Source organism: Notothenia rossii, assembly GCF_949606895.1.
Source record: "Notothenia rossii genome assembly, chromosome: 6".
NCBI classification, from domain to species: domain Eukaryota; kingdom Metazoa; phylum Chordata; class Actinopteri; order Perciformes; family Nototheniidae; genus Notothenia; species Notothenia rossii.
Window position 1 is genome coordinate 71,731,961 of NC_136909.1, and position 20,428 is coordinate 71,752,388.

A 20,428-nucleotide genomic window follows, 5' to 3' on the forward strand; every position below is an offset into this window, starting at 1 on the left:
AACAATGTCATCCAGTTTTGCTGATAATTCTTATTGCTTATAGAAGGATTTGTTCTTAAAATATGCTGTTTTTAGGGTGTTAGCTGATGACGCGTTGGTTATTGTTGAGAGAACATGCTAACAGCTCTTTTGAGACGGCTTTTAAACACAGCAGGGCGTTTAGCTTAATGCTAATGTCAGCTACATTGACATGGGGAAAAATAGTTTTGTAGGTATTTAATCAACCTCATTCTGTTAGCCTGATTATGCCACTAGAGAACAAAAAGGAGCACCTACAGGACTGTCTCAGAAAATTAGAATATTGTGATAAAGTTCTTTATTTTCTGTAATGCAATTAAAAAAACAAAAATGTCATACATTCTGGATTCATTACAAATCAACTGAAATATTGCAAGCCTTTTATTATTTTAATATTGCTGATTATGGCATACAGCTTAAGAAAACTCAAATATCCTATCTCTAAATATTAGAATATCATGAAAAAGTATACTAGTAGGGTGTTCAACGAATCACTTGAATCGTCTAATTAACTCGAAACACCTGCAAGGGTTTCCTGAGCCTTGAAAAACACTCAGCTTGGTTCAGTAAACTAAATCACAAGTATGGGGAAGACTGCTGATCTGACTGCTGTCCAGAGGACCGTCATTGACACCCTCCATCAGGAGGGTAAGACACAAAAAGAAATTTCTCAAAGAGCAAGCTGTTCACAGAGTGCAGTTTCAAAGCACATCCACAAAAAGTCTGTTGGAAGGGGGAAATGTGGCAGGAAACGCTGCACAACCAAGAGAGATGACCGCAGCCTTAACAGCATTGTGAAGAAGAGTCGCTTCCAGAATTTGGGGGAGCTTCAAAGACAGTGGACTGAAGCTGGAGTCCAGGTATCAAAAGTCACTGTTCACAGACGTGTCCGGGAAATGGGCTACAATAGCCGTATTCCCATGGTCAAGCCACTTCTGAACTCAAGACAACGGAAGAGGCGTCTGACTTGGGCTAAGGAAAAGAAGCACTGGACAGTTGCACAGTGGTCCAAAGTCCTCTTTTCAGACGAAAGCAAGTTTTGTATTTCATTTGGAAGTCAAGGCGCCAGAGTCTGGAGAAAGGCTGGAGAGGAGCAAAATCCAAGTTGCTTGAAATCCAGTGTGAAGTTCCCACAGTCAGCGATGGTTTGGGGAGCCATGTCAGCTGCTGGTGTTGGTCCACTGTGTTTCATCAAGCCCAGAGTAAATTCAGCTGTGTACCAAGAGATTTTAGAGCACTACATGCTTCCGTCTGCTGAAAAGCTCTATGGAGATGAGGAATTCATTTTCCAGCATGATCTGGCACCTGCCCACAGTGCCAAAACCACCAGTAACTGGTGTACTGACCATGGCATTACTGTCCTCGATTGGCCTGCAAATTCCCCTGACCTGAACCCCATAGAGAATATGTGGGGTATTGTGAAGAAGAAGCTGAAAGACACCAGACCCAACAATGCTAATGAGCTAAAGGCCGCTATTGAAGCATCCTGGGCATCCATAACACCTCAGCAATGCCACAGGCTGATTGCCTCCATGCCACGCCGCATTGATGCAGTAATCCGTGCAAAAGGATTCCCAACCAAGTACTGAGTGCATTAATGGACATTTTCAAATGTTTGATTGTGTTTTGCTGTTATAAATCTTTTTTTTTTACTTGGTCTGAGGAACTATTCTAATTTTTTGAGATAGGATTTTTGAGTTTTCTTAAGCTGTATGCCATAATCAGCAATATTAAAATAATAAAAGGCTTGCAATATTTCAGTTGATTTGTAATGAATCCAGAATGTATGACATTTTTGTTTTTTTAATTGCATTACAGAAAATAAAGAACTTTATCACAATATTCTAATTTTCTGAGACAGTCCTGTATTAGGGCTGCCTGATTTGGATATAAAAACGAATTGCGACTGAAACTCCAATTGTGATATGATTCACGATATTGGAGGGATTGATCTTTTCAAATCATTATTTTCATTATCATTGAAAGAAATTGAATTTCCCTTTACACTAGCCCATATTGTGATTTCAATGGAAGTTCTATTAATTGTGAAGCTCTAAAAAAATCAAACATTTTATTGTGATTCATTCATTGGGGACCAGGAATGTACCAGGAATGTGCATTGCAATTCATCCAGTAGTTGTTGATATTTTTTTGTTTGTGTGGTGGACCCACTGACAATCTTTCACATTCCCAGAACCCAATCACTAACAGAACTTAATTCACCTTCTCCTCCTGTATACAAACATACTGTATTCATCAGTACCTTGTCTATCTACTGTCTATAAAGCAGAGCTATCTTAAAATGTGTTTCTGTTTGTAAAGGTTCTGTTTGATTTATCTCCTCAGGCAAGAATGCATAAATGCTATTTTTAAAAGACATGTTTTGTTTCCTGGGACACCTGTCTGGTGTAAAGTGTCACAAAAGGAGGTGTGAATCAGCCGCGTGTTGATGGGAATAAAAGGTTGGAGGGGTCTTTCAATCTGTTTACCTGTGATTCAGCAAAGGTTTTCAGGCACAGTCTGTACCCAGAGGCAGGCGATGGTTGTGAGTAAGCATTACCTGTTCACAGAGTTTACCGATACAGTCCTTTCCATTAGAGCCCATCGTGGGATGTGAAAATACACTCTATAGTGTAGATTTTTCAAATAAGACTGAGTGCATTGAAAACATTATAGTCTAGACTGGAATCATTCTTCAAAAGTGATTAACAAAATTCTTTCTTCGCTTAATATTAGTAGTTTAAGGCTCCTCCATTTGGTATCGATTTCTACATAATTGATTACCTACAATTTTCAACATTCATTTATTAGCACCCACCCAGTTGGATCAGCTCAATCTTTCCAGGAAGTTTTGTAGCCTCGGTGCGAGTCATCCCACAAAAAAGAAAAAAGTAGAGACGGCATGTTCCAATTTAAACGATCTTCCTCGGACAATCAGGCACAATCAGAGAGATTGTGTCACGCTGGAAGAAATCGGGCCATTTCAAGCTGTTGGAGTTTTGTCTTGGTGATTTCCCAGACAATAGCAATATCAAACAAATGAACCCTGGGTGTAAAAATGATACCACTGGCCATTAGGAACTGCTAGTGGGTGAATGTTGGAACTGAACAGAGGGATCATTAAGCTGGAGTAATGGACGTCCAGAAGGTCACGTCAAGGAAAAGTCTCGCTGGGAACATAAACCAGAACACTGCTTCAACATGGCATTACTTTTAGCCTACTAGTCAAATCCTGGGAAGGGAAACATGAATCTTATGGTGGATTCAGCCCCCTCATGAGAACATATTCCTTTCTGTGAGCAATTTCCTTCCTCGCTGAACAGAAAAACGGAGGAATGCGTCAATCCGAATGTTGTTCAGTGATAAAACATTACATTCATTTGTCCGTAATGAAACATCCAATTGGCTGCCGCTGTTTTTGATCTCAGCTCTATCCACTGGCTGTTGACAGCTCAGATAACGGTGAAGTGCTCCAGACTAAATGAACTCTTGAGTTTTTTAATAATGAAACCAAGTAGCTGTTGCTGACTTGTTCTTGGTCTTGTTCAGGAACGTCCTTAATTGTGTAGCCCGTGTGTTGCAGGCTGATAATTGTAATTCCAACGGTTATTATACAAGGAGCATCCTGCTATAGGTGGACAACAGATAGCTTCATTTCTGGAGCACTTAATGTGTTGAGAGTGGTTCAGCTCAAGTGCTTTAATATACTGTACATCAATCAAGAAAATAGCTCTGCACAGGGCGTTCCTGTCAAACTCACCCTGACATTTAATATCCACTACTCATTTCTCATCTTATTACATTAAGGGCTGTGGAAACTATTGGGCTAATTTGCACAAGATTTGCCTATCCTGCAGTTTGATTGGAACCAATGATCTGCAAATATGATCTAGGAGAGTTCACAGATCCAGACTTTACCAGCCCAATGGACTTTCATCTGATAAGTTTAATACACCATTCGTGCAAGTCCCAGGGATCAGAGACTGCCAAAAGCCCTGAAGAGCTCAGTTTGCAGCGAAGTGAGACGCGGCAAGTGTGACGGTTTGCCTCTGTTGTTATTTTGATTGGAATTACTGGATCATGAGATTACAGAGCCCAATGTAAAAGGAGGTACCAGGAGTCAGTGGGATAATCTAATATAATTTTAAGTTTGCAATGTGAGCATATTTACAGCTGAGATACAAAATAATCAGAAAGATATTTAACCGTAATGCAGAGTAACGTTTCTCCCAATGTGACTCCAGCCTGTTTTTCATGCCGCTGTTGGCTCCAAAGTAATGCAGAAGATATTGACTAATGTTGTTTTCAAAGACATAAACTAATGATCTTTTCATCTGTTTCTTCTATTTTGTTTTCCTGCAGAGATTGAAAAGTATGAAGGTGATGAATCGAGAAAAGATGGCAGCACTAACAAATACCTAGATATCATCAGCAATAAAAATATCAAGCTCTCTGAAAGAGTTCTCATTCCAATCCAACAGTATCCAAAGGTAAGAGACGCAACAGCACTGTGTTATGACTGTTTTAAACTATAAAACTCAATGTAAGGTAAGGCAAGGCAAGTTTAATTATATAGCACTTTTCAACTCAAGGCAATTCAAAGTGCTTTACAAAAATGAAAGACATTAAGAGCATTAAGAAACATATTATAAAATGAAAACACTCATTTAAAAGCATTGATATAAAATGACATTTAAAAACACTCATTTAAAAGCAAAGATACATGAATACAATTTAGAGTGCAGTGTGAGATACACACATCTGAAATGTTTAGGTCTGACTCAATCATTGCCAACTTTTTAGCAGACATAGTTTTCTATCACCTCCCTTTCTTTCTACTTTCTCGTTTAACTTGTCCTTTAGTTATTTCAAGTGTTTCATGCTAAACGAACCCACCTTTGGAAAATTATAATCTGACCCCATGGTACCTTTTAGTTTTCGCCGAAACTATTCCTCTGTTCTATTTTTAAATGCACATAGTTAAGTTTACCTTGTCTTTCTAGGACTTTTTTGGTATCCTCTGTGAACCAGGGTCTTGAAACCAAAACGGATTCCTGTACCCCATGGTACCTTTTTAGTTTTCGCCCAAACTATTCCTCTTTTTTTTAAATGCACATTGGTTAAGTTTAAGTTGTCTTTTCTAGGAATGTTTTGGTGTCCTTCGCGAACCAGGACTTTAAGCACCTATGAGGGGAGTTTAACCCCCAATAATGACTTTAACTACCTACGGGGGGACTTCAAAGTGCTTTACAAAAATGAAAGACATTAAGAAAATGGCATTAAAAAGCAAATATAAAAGTTAAAGTGCAGTTTAAGATATGAATATATCAATTAAAAGCAGCAGCAAAAAGAAAAGTCTTCAGCCTGGATTTAAAAGTAGTAAGAGTTGCAGCGGACCTGCAGGTTTCTGGGAGCTTGTTCCAGATATTTGGAGCATAATAACTGAACGCTGCTTTACTATGTTTAGTTCTGACTCTGGGGACAGAAAGCTGACCAGTCCCTGAAGACCTGAGAGGTCTGGATGGTTCATAATTTAGCAGTAGGTCAGAAATGTATTTTGGGTCTAAACCATTCAAAGCTTTATAAACCAGCAGCAGTATTTTTGAAATCAATTCTTTGACACACAGGAAGCCAGTGTAAAGACTTCAGAACAGGAGTGATGTGATCCACTTTCTTAGTGTCAGTGAGGACTCGAGCAGGGGCGTTCTGAATCAGCTGCAGCTTTCTAATATATTTGTTAGTGAGACCTGTGAAGACACCATTACAGTAGTCCACTCTACTGAAGATAAAAGCATGGACACGTTTTTCCAAATCCTGCTGTGACATTAGTCTTTTAATCCTAGATATGTTCTTTAGGTGATAGTAGGCTGATTTAGTCATTGTTTTAATATGACTGTTGAAACTCAGGTCAGAGTCCATGACTACACCTAGATTTCTGGCTTTATCTGTTATTTTGAACATTGCAGACTGAAGCTCAGCGCTAACTTTTATGCGTTTTGAATTTGCTCCAAAAACCATTACCTCAGTTTTGTCTTTGTTTAATTAGAGAAAGTTCTGACACATCCAGTCATTGATTTGTTCAATGCACTTGCTCAGTGTTTGAATTGGAGCATAGTCTCCTGGTGAAATGGTTACGTAAATGTGGGTGTCATCCGCATAGCTATGGTAACTTATTTTGTTGTTCTTCATTATCTGAGCCAGTGGTAGCATGTAGATGTTAAAGAGAAGAGGCCCCAAGATGGAGCCTTGAGGAACCCCACATGTCATATTTGTCAACTCAGATTTGTATCTACCTATAGAAACAACGTTGTTTCTGTCCTTTAAGTATGATTCAAACCAATTTAGAACCATTGTCGAAAGTCCCACTCAGTTTTCTAGTCGGTCTAGTAATATGTTGTGGTCAACAGTGTAAAACGCAGCACTGAGATCTAATAATACTAACACTGAAGTTCTTCCACTGTCTGTGTGTAAGTGGATGTCATTGAAGACATTTACAAGAGCAGTCTCAGTGCTGTGGTTTGGACCAAAGCCTGACTGGAACAAATCCAAACAGTTATTTAAATGCAAGAAATGACTCAACTGTTGAAAAACTACTTTTTCAATGATTTTACCTAGAAATGGCAGGTTTGATATGGGCCCGTATTGTAATTGTTCATTACTGAAGCATCTAGATTATTCTTTTTTAAGAGCAGTTTAATGACTGCAGTTTTCAGGGCCTGTGGAAAAATACCTGAGTGAAGAGATTTGTTTACTATATGAAAAACAGTTTTGAAAAACCCTGTGTTGGTACAATATCTAGGCAGCAGGAGGAGGATTTCAGAAGTTGAATAATGTCCTCTAGGTTTTTATCATTAATCTGATGTAATTGTGTCATGGTGTTTGAATTGATTTCAAATGGACACAGGGACAAAAAATTTGCTGTACCTGATACAGAGGTATTACTGCTTGTCTAATTTTCAGAATTTTGTCAGTGAAGAAGGAGGCAAATTCATTTCAGGCATAGAAATTCAGAGGCTATTGACACTGGAGGGTTTGTTAGTCTGTCAACGGCAGCAAACAAGGCACGTGCGTTGTTTTTCCAAATGATAAAAGTCAAGTCTCTCTTTATAGATTTAAAAATGAACCTGGAGATTTGTTTTTCACCACCAGCGTTCAGCTTTTCGACACTCTCTTTTTTCTGTTTTCACGGTCATGGCCTTTCTCCATGGAGATATTTTCTTGCCAGTCACTTCTTTTACCTTAGTTGGAGCAATGGCATCTGTAAAATGTTTGAATTAAAATGATCTACTTGCTCATTTACTGAGATGCTAGCAGGGGCAAGTATGGAAGAAAAATTCTGAGTAAACATTTCCCTAATACTGTATTTTCAGTTAAATATCGCTTTTTGAAAACAATTGTGAACAGAAATAGAGCACTCAAAGAAAACACAGGAATGATCAGAGAGCGCAACATCAGTCACCACAACCTTAGAGATATTCAGACCCTTTGAGATAATTGAGTCCAGAGTGTGCCCCTTATTGTGCGTGGGCTCCGTCACATGCTGAGTCAGTCCATAGTTATCAAGAACACAAAACAGTTCTTTAGCCCCTCTGTCCTGTAGGGACCCTTTTTTTATATGTGGAAAAAGAAAAGACCAGAAATGGACATTTGAGCTAATAATAAATCATTAGTTCTAGTTGCACACCAGGTCTCCCTCCTTCTTCACCTCCTTGCACAAATATCTTTGCTCTGAAAATCCCACTGAGCCTCAAACCGGCTAATAGAAAGTCACCAAGCACTGTCTGCTTATTTTATGTAGTCATCAAAACACTATGTTTTTAGTGCACAAACGCACTCAAGGGTACAGTGAAGAACAGTGACCATAAATCACAGTGTGACACAGTACGCCTTATTCTGACTGGTGAAATGTCATTAGTGACGAAGTTTGAAATGCGGCCTAATGAGGCTGCTCCATCAGGCAGCTAAGCAACAACACGCAGCAGCTTTTGGAGACCCAAAGGCTTTGCTGCCACTGTAATCAAGGAAACCTGCTCCACTGGGTTCGCATTTGAACATTGATGAAACTTTAAGAATAATAGCATCAGTGTAGCAACACAGATTGTAACTGAACATATCTTAATTCCTGCTCTGCTAGTACAATAAATACTGCATTGATTTGTAGACAGACACATCACTTGGGAGTCATTTTCTTTTCTGTAAATATTGTTCTGTTTTTTATATGTTTTTATATCCTTTTGTTCCGCTGGTAAACAATTTTGACAATGTTGCTTTAAGTCAAACCATTTTAAATTGTATCTGAAAGTGCGTTATTGATTATGAGATATATGATGATTTGTAAGAATTGATAGCCTCGCTGCAGATGCTGCGTTTTGTTACATGGTGGTGTAAGGGTGTAGGATGCTTGGTTAGGATTTTTGATCAGGTCTATTAATTCTAGGGGGCCCATAAAACAACATTTTCTGTAAGCTTTAAAACATAATACTTTGCTTATGCATCTTGTCATTGTTGGTGCAAATTCTTTCAATCTAATCATAGGTTTTAATGTGACCTTGCAAGTGCCTCACATTATAAAAACCCTGCAGGGTCTGATGTTCGCTGTCAGTTAACTACAATACTGCTTTCATCATCAGGCCTGATAACAGACAGAATCGTCAACAAGTCGTCTCCAACTGTCTGGAGTGGACAGATTCAATGGTCTTGACACAAAACATAGTGGGCACTCTCCTCTCCTAAAAATCTCAAACATATTTAGTCGACCTTCTCTCTGCTTCCCAAGTGTCTGACACTTTTTGTCTCCAAGCACTCGTTTGAGATGAATCACTTCTGGTCACTTTTCTCTTGTTGTCGCTGCTGGTGTGAGTGTTCAGTTAAGAGTTATGGGGAAGAGATGCTCAACAAAAGACTGACAGCGTTCATTGTTCAGTCTAACTCAAGTCAAGTTCCTTTTTCTGTTAAGTCTTGCCCCTACGTCTTGTTTCATGATCCTATAGCTATTACATTTGAGCCAAATTGTGTGGCTTTAAAACTGTGGCTTACTGATTTTGTCCCGGCCTTATTAGAGAAGGACTAGTGGAGGATGTCAGGGATCTCAGGAGCAGAGGTGATGTGTTTTAGTCCAGTGAGCCCCTCAGGACACTCCATCGAAATTAACTGGCTGTTTCCTCAGGATCAGTGTTGAGAAAGTAATTAAGCTGTTTTCAGGAACTCCTCACTCTATTAAATAGATTTCAGATCCATAAGAAAATGCCAATTGAGACAGTGTCTTGTATATAAGGGGTATAAGGGGTATAAGAGATATCTTTCTGTCCCTGTGTTTCTGCCTAATTAAGTGCATGTTCTGCCCAATGTTACACTATGTTCTATTCAGAAGAACTTCAATTTCATGAAGGTATAGCACACATACATGGAAATCTAGCAATAAACATTTTAGAGACCTCTAGCAATGTTTTTAGTAGTATGTTTTATACTCTTAAGGGGTTATAATTGATGTAATCCCACATAGGAGTTTATTTAAACAACCTAACACTCACATTAAGTGAAAATATCTTCCCTCTCAAAAATGTAAAAGTTACTGATTATTTGAAACACTACGACGGACACCAGATTTGGAGTTAAATTAAAAGATTGTAGGTCCTTTTTTTTCTTTCTTACTTTCTGGCATTGATCATGTGTCCCAGACGTGAGTCAGCTCCTGGTTAATGAAAACCAGTGGAGCTTGGGGTAAAAATAAATCTGAGAACCACTGAGCCCTTGGACCATGCAAAAAGGCCTTGCCAGTTTTGGGTTGTCGCCATTAAGGGAGTCATAATAATGTGTTGTGAAAACATACACACATGATCATGAACAACATATCCATCACAGGCACAATACACTGGCTCAGAATCCTGGTTCTCCTTAATGAACATAAGTAGAGAAAATAAATCTCTTTATTGCAAAGTAAGCAAAGCAGAGCAGTCCGGAGGGACAGAGCTATTGTCCAACAACAACTTCTGTGACCTAATTGCACCAGTCAGCACCCATCAAGACACTGCTGTGTCACTATCTTCAACATCTTGGTTACACTGCACTTTCAGTTAATGGTAATTAGCCACATGAAGGAACTCTTTGATCGGGGGCACGGCCCGCAAAGAGGATGAAAAAAAGAAGAAGAAAGTAATGCAGAGCTTGGAAAGATGAGTTCGATGAAAACACAGCAAATTTCCTAAAGTTAAAAACACATTTTTTTACTTAGACTTAGATAATTCAACACTTACTGTACACGTTTTCCAACAAAAATATTACTGTATCCTGTATTGTTGAATACTCTTTAAGATGTTTAAATATTCATTACACCTGAAAAATTGGCAAACGAGAGAAGGCAGATCACCTGTCATGTCTGTTTTCTTTAAGAATTCTATTAAAAAAACAGATAAACATTACAATTTGGTTTAATTGCCATGAAAACTGATTTTAAAAGACGTTTGGCTTTTTACTTGAGCAACATGGGCTCTGCTGAGAGTCACAAACTAATTGTTTGTTTTTACTTCACATTGAAACTTCACTTTGTGTCAATGCCAATCAATAATGCCCAGTCTTGCTCTCTGTCACCGGTGGCAAATTATAAATGTCATAAATCTGTTCTTTCACGTTCCAACAGTCTATCAGTGCTCATTCGTGCTTACAGCTGCCATATTGCTGCAACTTAATTAAATGCAAAGTAATTCAATTATTACTGGGGAGAATTCTTCCGGATGGTTTCGGATTTGACGACGTGACACATGGAGGATTAATGTCGTCCAACAGGGAAACAACCAGTACTGATGAAATCATTCTTTATGGCACACTGTGGGAGGTTTCACTGAAGACATGTCATAGCAGGAAAAAACACAGGTGTAATTATTGATGGCTACATTTCATTGGTCAGTTACAGGGCTCAGGTATCGTTAATGTTATTAGTTGCACCTGTGATTCTCCTGAAATGGTTTCATGCCTGCTGAGAAAAAGGTCTGTTCTGTGGTATTGCATCATTTGATGGTCTAGGTAGCATTTTATTGATGACAATATAACAAAACAAGATTCAGGCACATACATATCTGATTTGCAATGAGAAGGTAATGTTATTCAATTGTGTTACAATACAACAAAGTTAGTGACTGAAACTTTCTCAGGCTTTGAGTCAGAGATAGAGAGATCACATAAAACATTTGAAATATATATATAGAAGATCTATTGGACATAATTTGTCATATTTTTGAAGTAATTATACAGTTTTTACAGAAAATAAATATTGTTTTCTGGCATCAGTTTAACATTTTAAAGAGGAACATCTGCATTTTGGTATTTGGGCGCACGTCAAAAGTAAGTTAACCGGTTTGGACAAAACCCTGTATATACTGTATATCATATAATAATAAAATGTTCTTGAAATATTATTTGGCATCACCAGACGAAACCATTTAGTCCATTCCAACACGGGCAAAATGTGAGAATTGTTATACTTTATTGACCTTTTTTATTAAGGACAATACATACATATATTGCTCTGATATATCTAAAAACATATTATAATATATGCCTTCTGGTCAGAGTCTGCTAGCAGCAAGCAGTTTGATGCAAGAAAATAGTCAAGTCTACAATACGCAGTGATTCGATTTACTTGCTAAAAGCTGCAGCTACTGTAAAAACCTGGAGGGATGATGCATTTCATTACAGACGTGTCCCAGTTGCAAAGCATCATTCACAGGGGGACGACTTGTGTGTTTTGTGCACCACTCGCTGTAAAATCTACATTAGGTTTGTTGTTGTTGCATAGCCTGTCAAGGTAAGTTGGCCTTGGCGCTTTGCACCAGCTCACCATCACTTTCTTTAATCTCCTCTCAAAAAGTGAAGAAACCTTGAAACAGAGTTGATCTCGGTTGACGGCAGAACACCAGGTACATCTGTACTCGTCAGGTTTTGACACGTAAACAAATGATACACTCACAGCGACCTTAAGGAAGCCTTGATATTGTACACTGATATGACTATTTACTCAGCAAAACAAAAAAAAAGGAGATGATTAAGCAGCATAGTCATTTTCATTATAGCCTAACAAGAATTTATCCTCTGCCGTTTAATGAGACAGCTTGATTAGCATCTCATAACCTTGGGGCATGAAATGGATTTTCAATGGCCGATACTGTCTGCTTCTCTGAGTCCAGGGCTGGGACTACCTGCACCTGTATGTGTCACTTTTAGTTAGAAACATAATGGCCATATTTCTGCTCTTATAACATTTAAACAAGCTTGTTTTTAAAGTATAACCTTTATTGGCTTTCACCATCCCTTCTGCAGATACATACAAACGCATCCCACAACATGTTGAAGTGTATTTTGTCCTTTTGGGTGCCCTATTTTTGAGCTTATCGGTCTTGGGTTATAGTGACCTTTATAAAGTGCAGCAGCGGTGCTCTACCTTAAGAGGAATTCCATTTTTGTCTTGCAGAGATGTCAGCGTGCCAAAGAAAGGCCTACATGTGGAAAGGTGTTTTGTCTAGATAAGTGAGGAATACAGTAGAGGGAGTACTGAGGGTGAATAACATTTCAGCACTTGTACGATAACGTCAGAGTTCCACTTTGAGATTTCACTGAGTCAATATTGTGTGTGATGACTTTGTCTGCAACATTGCTGCTCACGATGAGATATAATAACGTTAAATGGCTCCCCATGTTCAAAATTGCAGCACATAGACAGTGACACGGCTCTATACCGATCATTCTAACAGGGATTTCAGTAGAAAGGGCATTCGTTCTGGAAATGTGACAACATCGACTTAAATGTCAGCACGCAGCATACATTCACTTGATTTTGAAGTGTGTTGTTGATTAACAATATTGTCCCACAATGCAGTGAACAACACAAATGGAAGACTAGACCACAGCTGAAGACAATTAAACAAATTGCAACACTTGGTGAGACCGCTATGAAGAACAGAGGAAACATAATAAAGGAATACATGTTTTGAAAAGCATTTGCCTCCTCATTAAAGCAGCTCTAATCAAAAACAATGTATCAAATGACTGCATGTTATGAAGCCCAGTGTTTGTAAGGATGGATTACTTTGCTTTTTGGTCCACTCTCACCACTCTTATGAACCACATTTAGGGAGCAGCAGCTAATTTCATTTATTGCGACAATATTGTAGGATGGACACAATCCTATTTTGACTGAATACTCATTCGTAATGTGGATATGAAAAACAAACTGAGTAAAGCAACGTTCAGAAAAAGACAACAATTACCTGAAATGCAGCGTTAAAACAAAGAACACATTTGCCATTTATTAAGATAACAACGGTATCTAGTCTCATTATGGATAGAATACTTTACAGCAAAGAAAGAGTGACCTTCTCTGTTGTTGCATTTTGAGCGGGATTTGTAAAGCTCTGGCTCTCTGTTACAGAAGTGGATGAGATTCAATTTAGAACAAATAAATGGTGTTTGTCGTTAGTCATTTAAAAGCCGTAGTTTTAAATGACTAACGAAGGCTGTTTTGAAAAGCTATGTATCTGTTGCTCTGACAGCAGAACACAGCTTGCCTGGAACACTTTCATGGTCTTAAACAGCTTGTGTAGCTTCTCAGCACTTTGGCATCGATGGCTGCTCGTCTGTATTGATCTTGGCTGAAGGCGTTTGTCACCTGTTAAAATATACAGGGATCCTGATATTTGTTTACTCTGTGTGTGAATCCATCTGGGTGACTGTTCAGGGTTTACAAGCATTAATGGGAGTTGTTACAGTTTTACCAGAAAACTCTGCTCCTGTTAGCTGAAGATGTCGAGTAGCCTGGGAAGATCTAGGTTTGATATCCTCTGCAAATGAACAGACAATTATACTTTTTTTTTTTTATTTGAACTGGTTTACTCTCATCTTTCTGTGAAATGTATAGCAACTGTGAAGATTTAGAACATACAGTACGGTGTGCGAAAATAGGTTTGAGTCATATTTTCACCAGAGAAAACACCCTCAACAAAGTCAACAGTTTTAAAGTCACACCTCAGTGATGCTTAACTTCGCTTTTTAGATAGTGTGCTGAGTGGCCTACCAATCAATCTCCTAATTCACATTGCATAGTAAATTGATTTAAAAAATACATGTCTGTACTTTAATTGAAATAAGGGGCCAGAGTGCATTAAAAAAACATTAAAAAAGACGTGTAGAGATTGTTTATCAAAGTATTAAGGGAGGAAAAAGTCTGGGAGGACAACTATTAGGAGCAGAAGATAGAGACCAATTATGATTATTCCAATTCCATAAATGTGTATTTGCCATGAAAAGAGCTTAACTATGTAATCTATTCGGTCCCTGGTTTGGGCCGTTTATGCTTAATAAATAATCATTAATTTCAGCTATGTTTAATGTTTTTTAAGCTCTTTCAAAAGTTACCCAACCAGATCTAAAATGCCGTTACAGTTATGAAATGCAGTAATGAATTTGCCATAGGGCTCAAGTCATATCATTTTAAATGTAATCATTTCAAAGAAAGATACGTTCTGGGACTTTATTGCTTATATATATTTAAAAGTGGCACCCATGTACAGCAAGTTTGGTATCCCTGTCTTTAAACCTTTATCAGTGAACCAGGTGAGCAGTAAATCCCCTCCCTCCTGCTTCCTCTAATGTCTGCGGAGCCGAGAGGACACGGTCCGAGGACACGCTCGCTGCCCAGTCATCCAGAGCTGTCATTATAGCCTAAACCTCTACCTGAGGCTTTAATCCTCCTATCAGACCGGACCTGGACTTCCCCAATTGCGCATCTCGCGACTCTGGCAGAAAGTGCCTTCGGACATCTGCAAATCTTGCCTGGCCCCGCTGCAATGCATTACAGGGAGGCAACCACGCACATTTTTAGACCTTAAGCCGAAAAAGGTTTTTGTCTTATTAGATCTGCAGCACCTTGAAGAAGTTTAGGTTCCTGATTCAATAGTTTTCGCTTTCTAGGGAACTGACTTTATACTACAGCAGAGACACGGGCTGGTTATAAAGTTAAAATCTTCCCAAGGTTTCTTAGTTTCTATTTATGTGACTGCTTCCTTAGGCTTTTTATTGTTTGTCAAACCATTCACAATTATTCAAAAAAAGCTTGCACATGTGACTTTTATGGTCGTATTTTAAGTAGTACAAAAGTGTTGTTTCCTAATCATATTTTGTTTAGAAACTACCCATTTGACTTCAGATGTGAGTTTCACCTCTCAGATTAGATACCACTTATCTTAGCATTGTTGCGGCTTCCATAGGCCTTTCTTTTCACATCTAGTGTTACTTTAAAATTTGCGTTAAAGAATCAGGGTCATAAGAGTGTAAAATATAACCAAGTATCATTATTTTTAGTGTATGGAAAAATATTCTTGTGGGCCGCTACGACACCTGGCTGGGATGCTGCTATCTCCTTTACAGAGATATCAGGGCTTGTAGGGCACTGCAGTGACGTGGTATGAAATAAAGATAGAATGCTTAAGCCTGCAGCAGAAACAGGGCTTCTTTCAACAAATAAATAAATAAATCAACTCTTAGACAGCAGTGGTTATATTGTTTTACATAATGTATAAGATAAGCCAAACAGTGTTGCCAGACTTTACTCGCCAAAGTCTTAATGAATATTAAAAAGGTCCCGCTCAGGGCTGTTGTGAGGCATCACAGGTTCAAAAGAAAACGATAAGTCTGTGTGCTTCAAAAAGTCTCAATCAGAGTTAGAGAAAATGTGCAGTATACGGAGAATACCCACAATGACCTATAAAATAACCCTAACTTGTGAATATTACATTATTATTATTATTATTACATGTTAGACGCTTTTATCCAAAGCGACTTACATACTCAATACTGTGGACAAGCCCCACAGGAGCATTTAGGGGTGAAGTGTCTTGCCCAGGGACACAACGACATGCTGACTGCAGTGGGGTTTGAACCTGTGATCCCCAGATCTCAACACCAAGGCTCTATCCACTGCGCCATACGCCTCCAAATGTGCAAATGTGCAGACTTGCTTTATAGTATGTGATGTTTTAAACCAATGTCATTTAGGAAACCTGACTCCAGCACAAAATTATTAAAGCAAATAAATAAATAGAATAAATGAAAATGCTTGCAGATTATTTAATCGGCAGCTCTAAATTGCCCGTAGGTGTGAGCATGAATGGTTTTATGGAAATAACTGCTTTCATTTTCTGTATATGCAGGGCTGTATTTGGCTAGGGTTTTTGTATCTGGTTGTGTTTTCTGTATTTGCTTTGGGTTCATCACCTTGGATATTTTCTGTCAAAATGGGGAATTAATTATTGTCCATTTGCAGATGTTTTATTATGTTGCAATGCATTGAGCTCATAAGGCCATGATACCTGTCCATTGTGAGATTTTCAAAGATCATAATCTTCTTCAAAACACCAACATACAACAGTCCTCATTCACTGAGGGTCTTGTGGAAAGTCTTTTACTCAGATGAATTAGCAGGTTTGCAGATTTACATTAGTGTGACGTGACTCAACCTTCACCTCCTGCTCAAAGCTCTGTAGACTTGAACAAAGAACTTCATTAAAATTACTTTCCAGTATGAATATGGAGATTAATACATTATAATTTATCTTGCACACAAGTTCTCAACTAACTGTTTATCCTTCATGCAGAAATGACACTTTTAGAAGTACAAATAAGAAGATCAAATTAACTTATCACTTTTTGCTCAATGTCTCAAATGTCTTTGTGGGTAATTGTTGTATCCACCAACACACTTCCATCTAATATCTGCATAGTTATCAGTGTCGAGCCTGCGGGGAGCACATTGCATCATTTCAAACCTCATTTAACACCGAACCATGCCCCTTTCTGAAGCCTAAATCGCTCGCCATGGAGCAGCAGAGTGGCTCCAGACATTCATTAGCTTAATGAAAACAGGCCACTCTTCTTCTACCGCCCAGTGCGCATTCTCGACTTAGCTGCAGCGACCATCTGCTCTCAAGCTCCCTGTCAGCTATAGGATAGTCCTGTCAAAGCAACCCCTGTGAAGAAAGGCGTCCACGTAGGTGCCTTAATCATTCAGATCAGAGGACAGCCAAGGACAGTAGGGACTCTTCTTTCTCTTTTTTTAGAAGATGCTCTCATCTCCGCGTCCCCAGGCGGCTCCCTAACCTGAGATGTAGCGCTCACTCTTGATGTTAATGATGTTCATGAAATGAGCTGAGTGTGCAGTTGTCGGAGTTGTCTTGCAGCAGCCACACAGCTGGCACTAAAGTTATTATCCAGCCAGCCACAGTGGGAGAAGCCGCTTCGTGAAAAGGTTAATATCATTTTAGGGTTGGCCAGTGTGTTGTGGTGGGCGGCTGACCACCTGTTCAGCCTGGGAGGTGGGCTCTTATCATCTCATCTAGAAGCTAACATTTCAAGGTCAAACTATTCACAATAATACAAAAAAAAGAGTGTGTGAGCTGGTACACGTAACTTTTATGGCCGTATTTAAAAAATATCGTGTTGCTTAATTGATCTTTTGCTCGTATTTTGTTCAGAAACGACCCATTTCACTTCAGATGTGAGTCTCATCTCTCAGATTAATTACCGCTAATCTTAGCATTGTTGCGTCTTCAACCACCCAGAGCTACTTCTCTCAATGTGAACACTAGCTGGGGCACAGCGAGAGGGGAATGATAGTCAGAGCCCCGAGGCCTGAATCTGATAGTTTGTCATCTGGATAGTATTACTTAATTTCCCATTGGAAGAAAGTCATTATTACTGACTTTATCTCAGCACTGACCTCTGGAACAGTCTCAGGAATGTTATTGGTTTGAGCCCATGTTTCCTTTTCTCGTTTTCTCTGCACGACATAGATGACCCTAAACACTTATTAAATACACGACCAGCCAGGGCCCAGTTCAGGCAAATGGGTGGGTGCATACGAGTCCCACTCCCATTTTAATGTGCTACACACAGAGCACATTTCTATTGATTTATCATAGGCTACAGATTTTTCTCGCATGATAAATGGCGACTGGAATGGGAAATTATATTGATAAAAGTTGAGTAATGGTCATGCAGCCGACTTCTTTTATGGTTAACCTTTTCACGAATGTATTAAATTCCTTTAGCTTCCGACACATAAAGACCGTCTTCAGAAAAACATGTATTTTCCATTTTGTCGTCTTTCTACACATAATGTTGGAAGCGTTGATAAGGCGTCTGATTGCTTTTTTCCCTCCTTTGTCACAGTTTAATTTTGTCGGAAAGTTGCTGGGACCACGGGGAAATTCCATGAAACGACTACAAGAGGAGACGGGAGTCAAGATGTCAATCCTCGGCAAAGGGTCCATGAGGGATAAAGGCAAGGTAAGATATCGATTTGTGTTGAAATATAGTTGTTGGGCTGGTTCGAGATATCAAGAGTAAATATTTACAGAAAAACGAAGCACTTGAAATTCTACGAAAAGCCCAGAAGAATATTCAACATCTGAGCTGTAACTGAGATGAATAACACCCAGAGTAGAATTAATAGCTTTCAGTTGACAAACATATGTAGAAGAAAATGTGAATGCTTTTCTGTATGGTGTTTAACAGCATATTCTGTAATAGTCAATTATGAATGCGGAGTAATGAATCTTTTTGCCAAAGTCATTTATCCTGCTGACTGGTGTTCCCCTGGAGCCAAAGTTATCCGAGCGTGTACACAGACAGCGTGCTGTATCTGGTGTTCACGCTTTTAACAGATCTCAGTGTGCCGCTATAGAGTTACAATGCTATTATTACTGTAGACATTTAGACATGACAAAAGACTTGCAGTGTTGCCACCTCTTTGGTGAAACTGGAGCTGCATTTAATAGCATCAAGAACATGTTTAGGTAACACAATGCAACGGCTGTTACTAATGCTTTAAAGTGGCTCTTTTACAATAAATGTCCATCAAATGTAGAAAATATTGGTGATGTTAAAATGCAAAGATTTGTAGCAATGTATATTAAAAAAAATGTAGCAACCTTGCTTCACATAACTTTATAGTCAGTGTCAGCTCATTGTTTCACTGTCTCAGCATCCTTTTGGCCACGGCAGGCAGAGGTTTTTTTTTTGTTTAGCACAAAAGGTCTTAAAGCTCACAAACTATACTACCTGCTCAGCATCAAACAGCAGACTGACACAGTAAGTGCCTAGCTGGTGAACATATTGAGGCATTTAGCAGTTAAGGAGTCAGACATTTCCCTCAAGAGATGGTAGAGAGCAAAAACAGAGCTACATTTGCCAGGTAGAGAGAAAGATTACTCACAATGAAAGCTAATATTGCTATTGACATACAACTTATTTCAGCTTGGTCATATTAAATGCAGTTTAGTTGAGAAAAAATAATCTTTGTTTAAGGTGGATTTATTTGCTATTCTGGGGCTTTCAACCATATCAATGATCTTAATCAGAATTCAGAGTTGGCTTAGTTGTCATGTACTTAATAGTAAGAGCTATACAACTGGAGCCGTAGATGTGTTTTCAGGCATTCTGAATTCCGCATGATGTTCTTAAGCAGACAGAGTTGAGTCCAGTTTTGATGGACTTGTTGTAATAAAATCACAGCAGTGTATTGATAGAATTGCTATATACTGTAGTTATACATATTTTACAGCATCAGGTTATGATTTAATTATATGTGCCTGTAAAAGTGGACATTTTAACTATGTAATCTTCCGATGACTAAGCTTTTGTATAAGTTAATAAATCCCCAAATTCTTCAACGAATGGATGGCTTTTTAATTAGAAAGTATGGGTGATACGTTTTTGCATCAATTGTCTCTTAGTCCGAGTAAGCGCACTGAAACGTTTCTTTACCATCACATATTTGAATGGGCCTTGGCCGGTGCAAGAGTTCATTTAAAACGTTGGCATCCTGCCACTAAGTCTATTCAGTTCACTCGTGTGCCGCATTGTCTGCAGTGTGATAAATGAAGGAAAGAGGTGCATTATACGCAAAACAATGGTTTACATGCATGCACTACACGGCACATCATGCAAAATGACTTTTTATAACTTATTATATCCATGATTTATATTTATTGAAGGTTTATTTGATATGGTGAAATACAATAAACACGGACATTTAATCTTATGCAAGTATCAGAGAGTGTTTCTCGAGGGATGCTGTTTTTATTCTATTAGAACAGTGAGGTAACAAGAAGGTTAGTTCAATGCACCAACGTATATACAAAATATTACATTCAAAAGCAAGAAAAGAGTATAGTATTTTTCGCTGAAACAGGTTTTGGTAAGTGTATTAAAGTAGTGAAGTTTGCAGCAAACTACAAAAGATCAGGTAGCAAGTTGCAGGTTCCAGGAAAGAGTTGTGAGTCATCACTCAGTGCCAGTATGAGTAACATGGCGTACTGCTTGTTTCACCTGGAGATTCAGTCTGAGTCAGATTCACGGGGCGTTG

At 38.7% G+C, this 20,428-nt stretch overlaps 1 protein-coding gene across 4 annotated transcripts in view; it reads left to right on the top strand.

The window, feature by feature from the left end:
- Positions 1-20,428, top strand: part of khdrbs2 (KH domain containing, RNA binding, signal transduction associated 2) — a 58,851-nt gene that overhangs the window by 8,799 nt on the left and 29,624 nt on the right. For all 4 annotated transcript variants that reach the window (XM_079688734.1, XM_079688733.1, XM_079688736.1 and 1 more), the window contains exons 2-3: positions 4,381-4,508; positions 18,232-18,348. In XM_079688734.1, the coding sequence (XP_079544860.1) occupies positions 4,381-4,508; positions 18,232-18,348 (245 nt within the window). The remainder of the gene's footprint in view (positions 1-4,380; positions 4,509-18,231; positions 18,349-20,428) is intronic.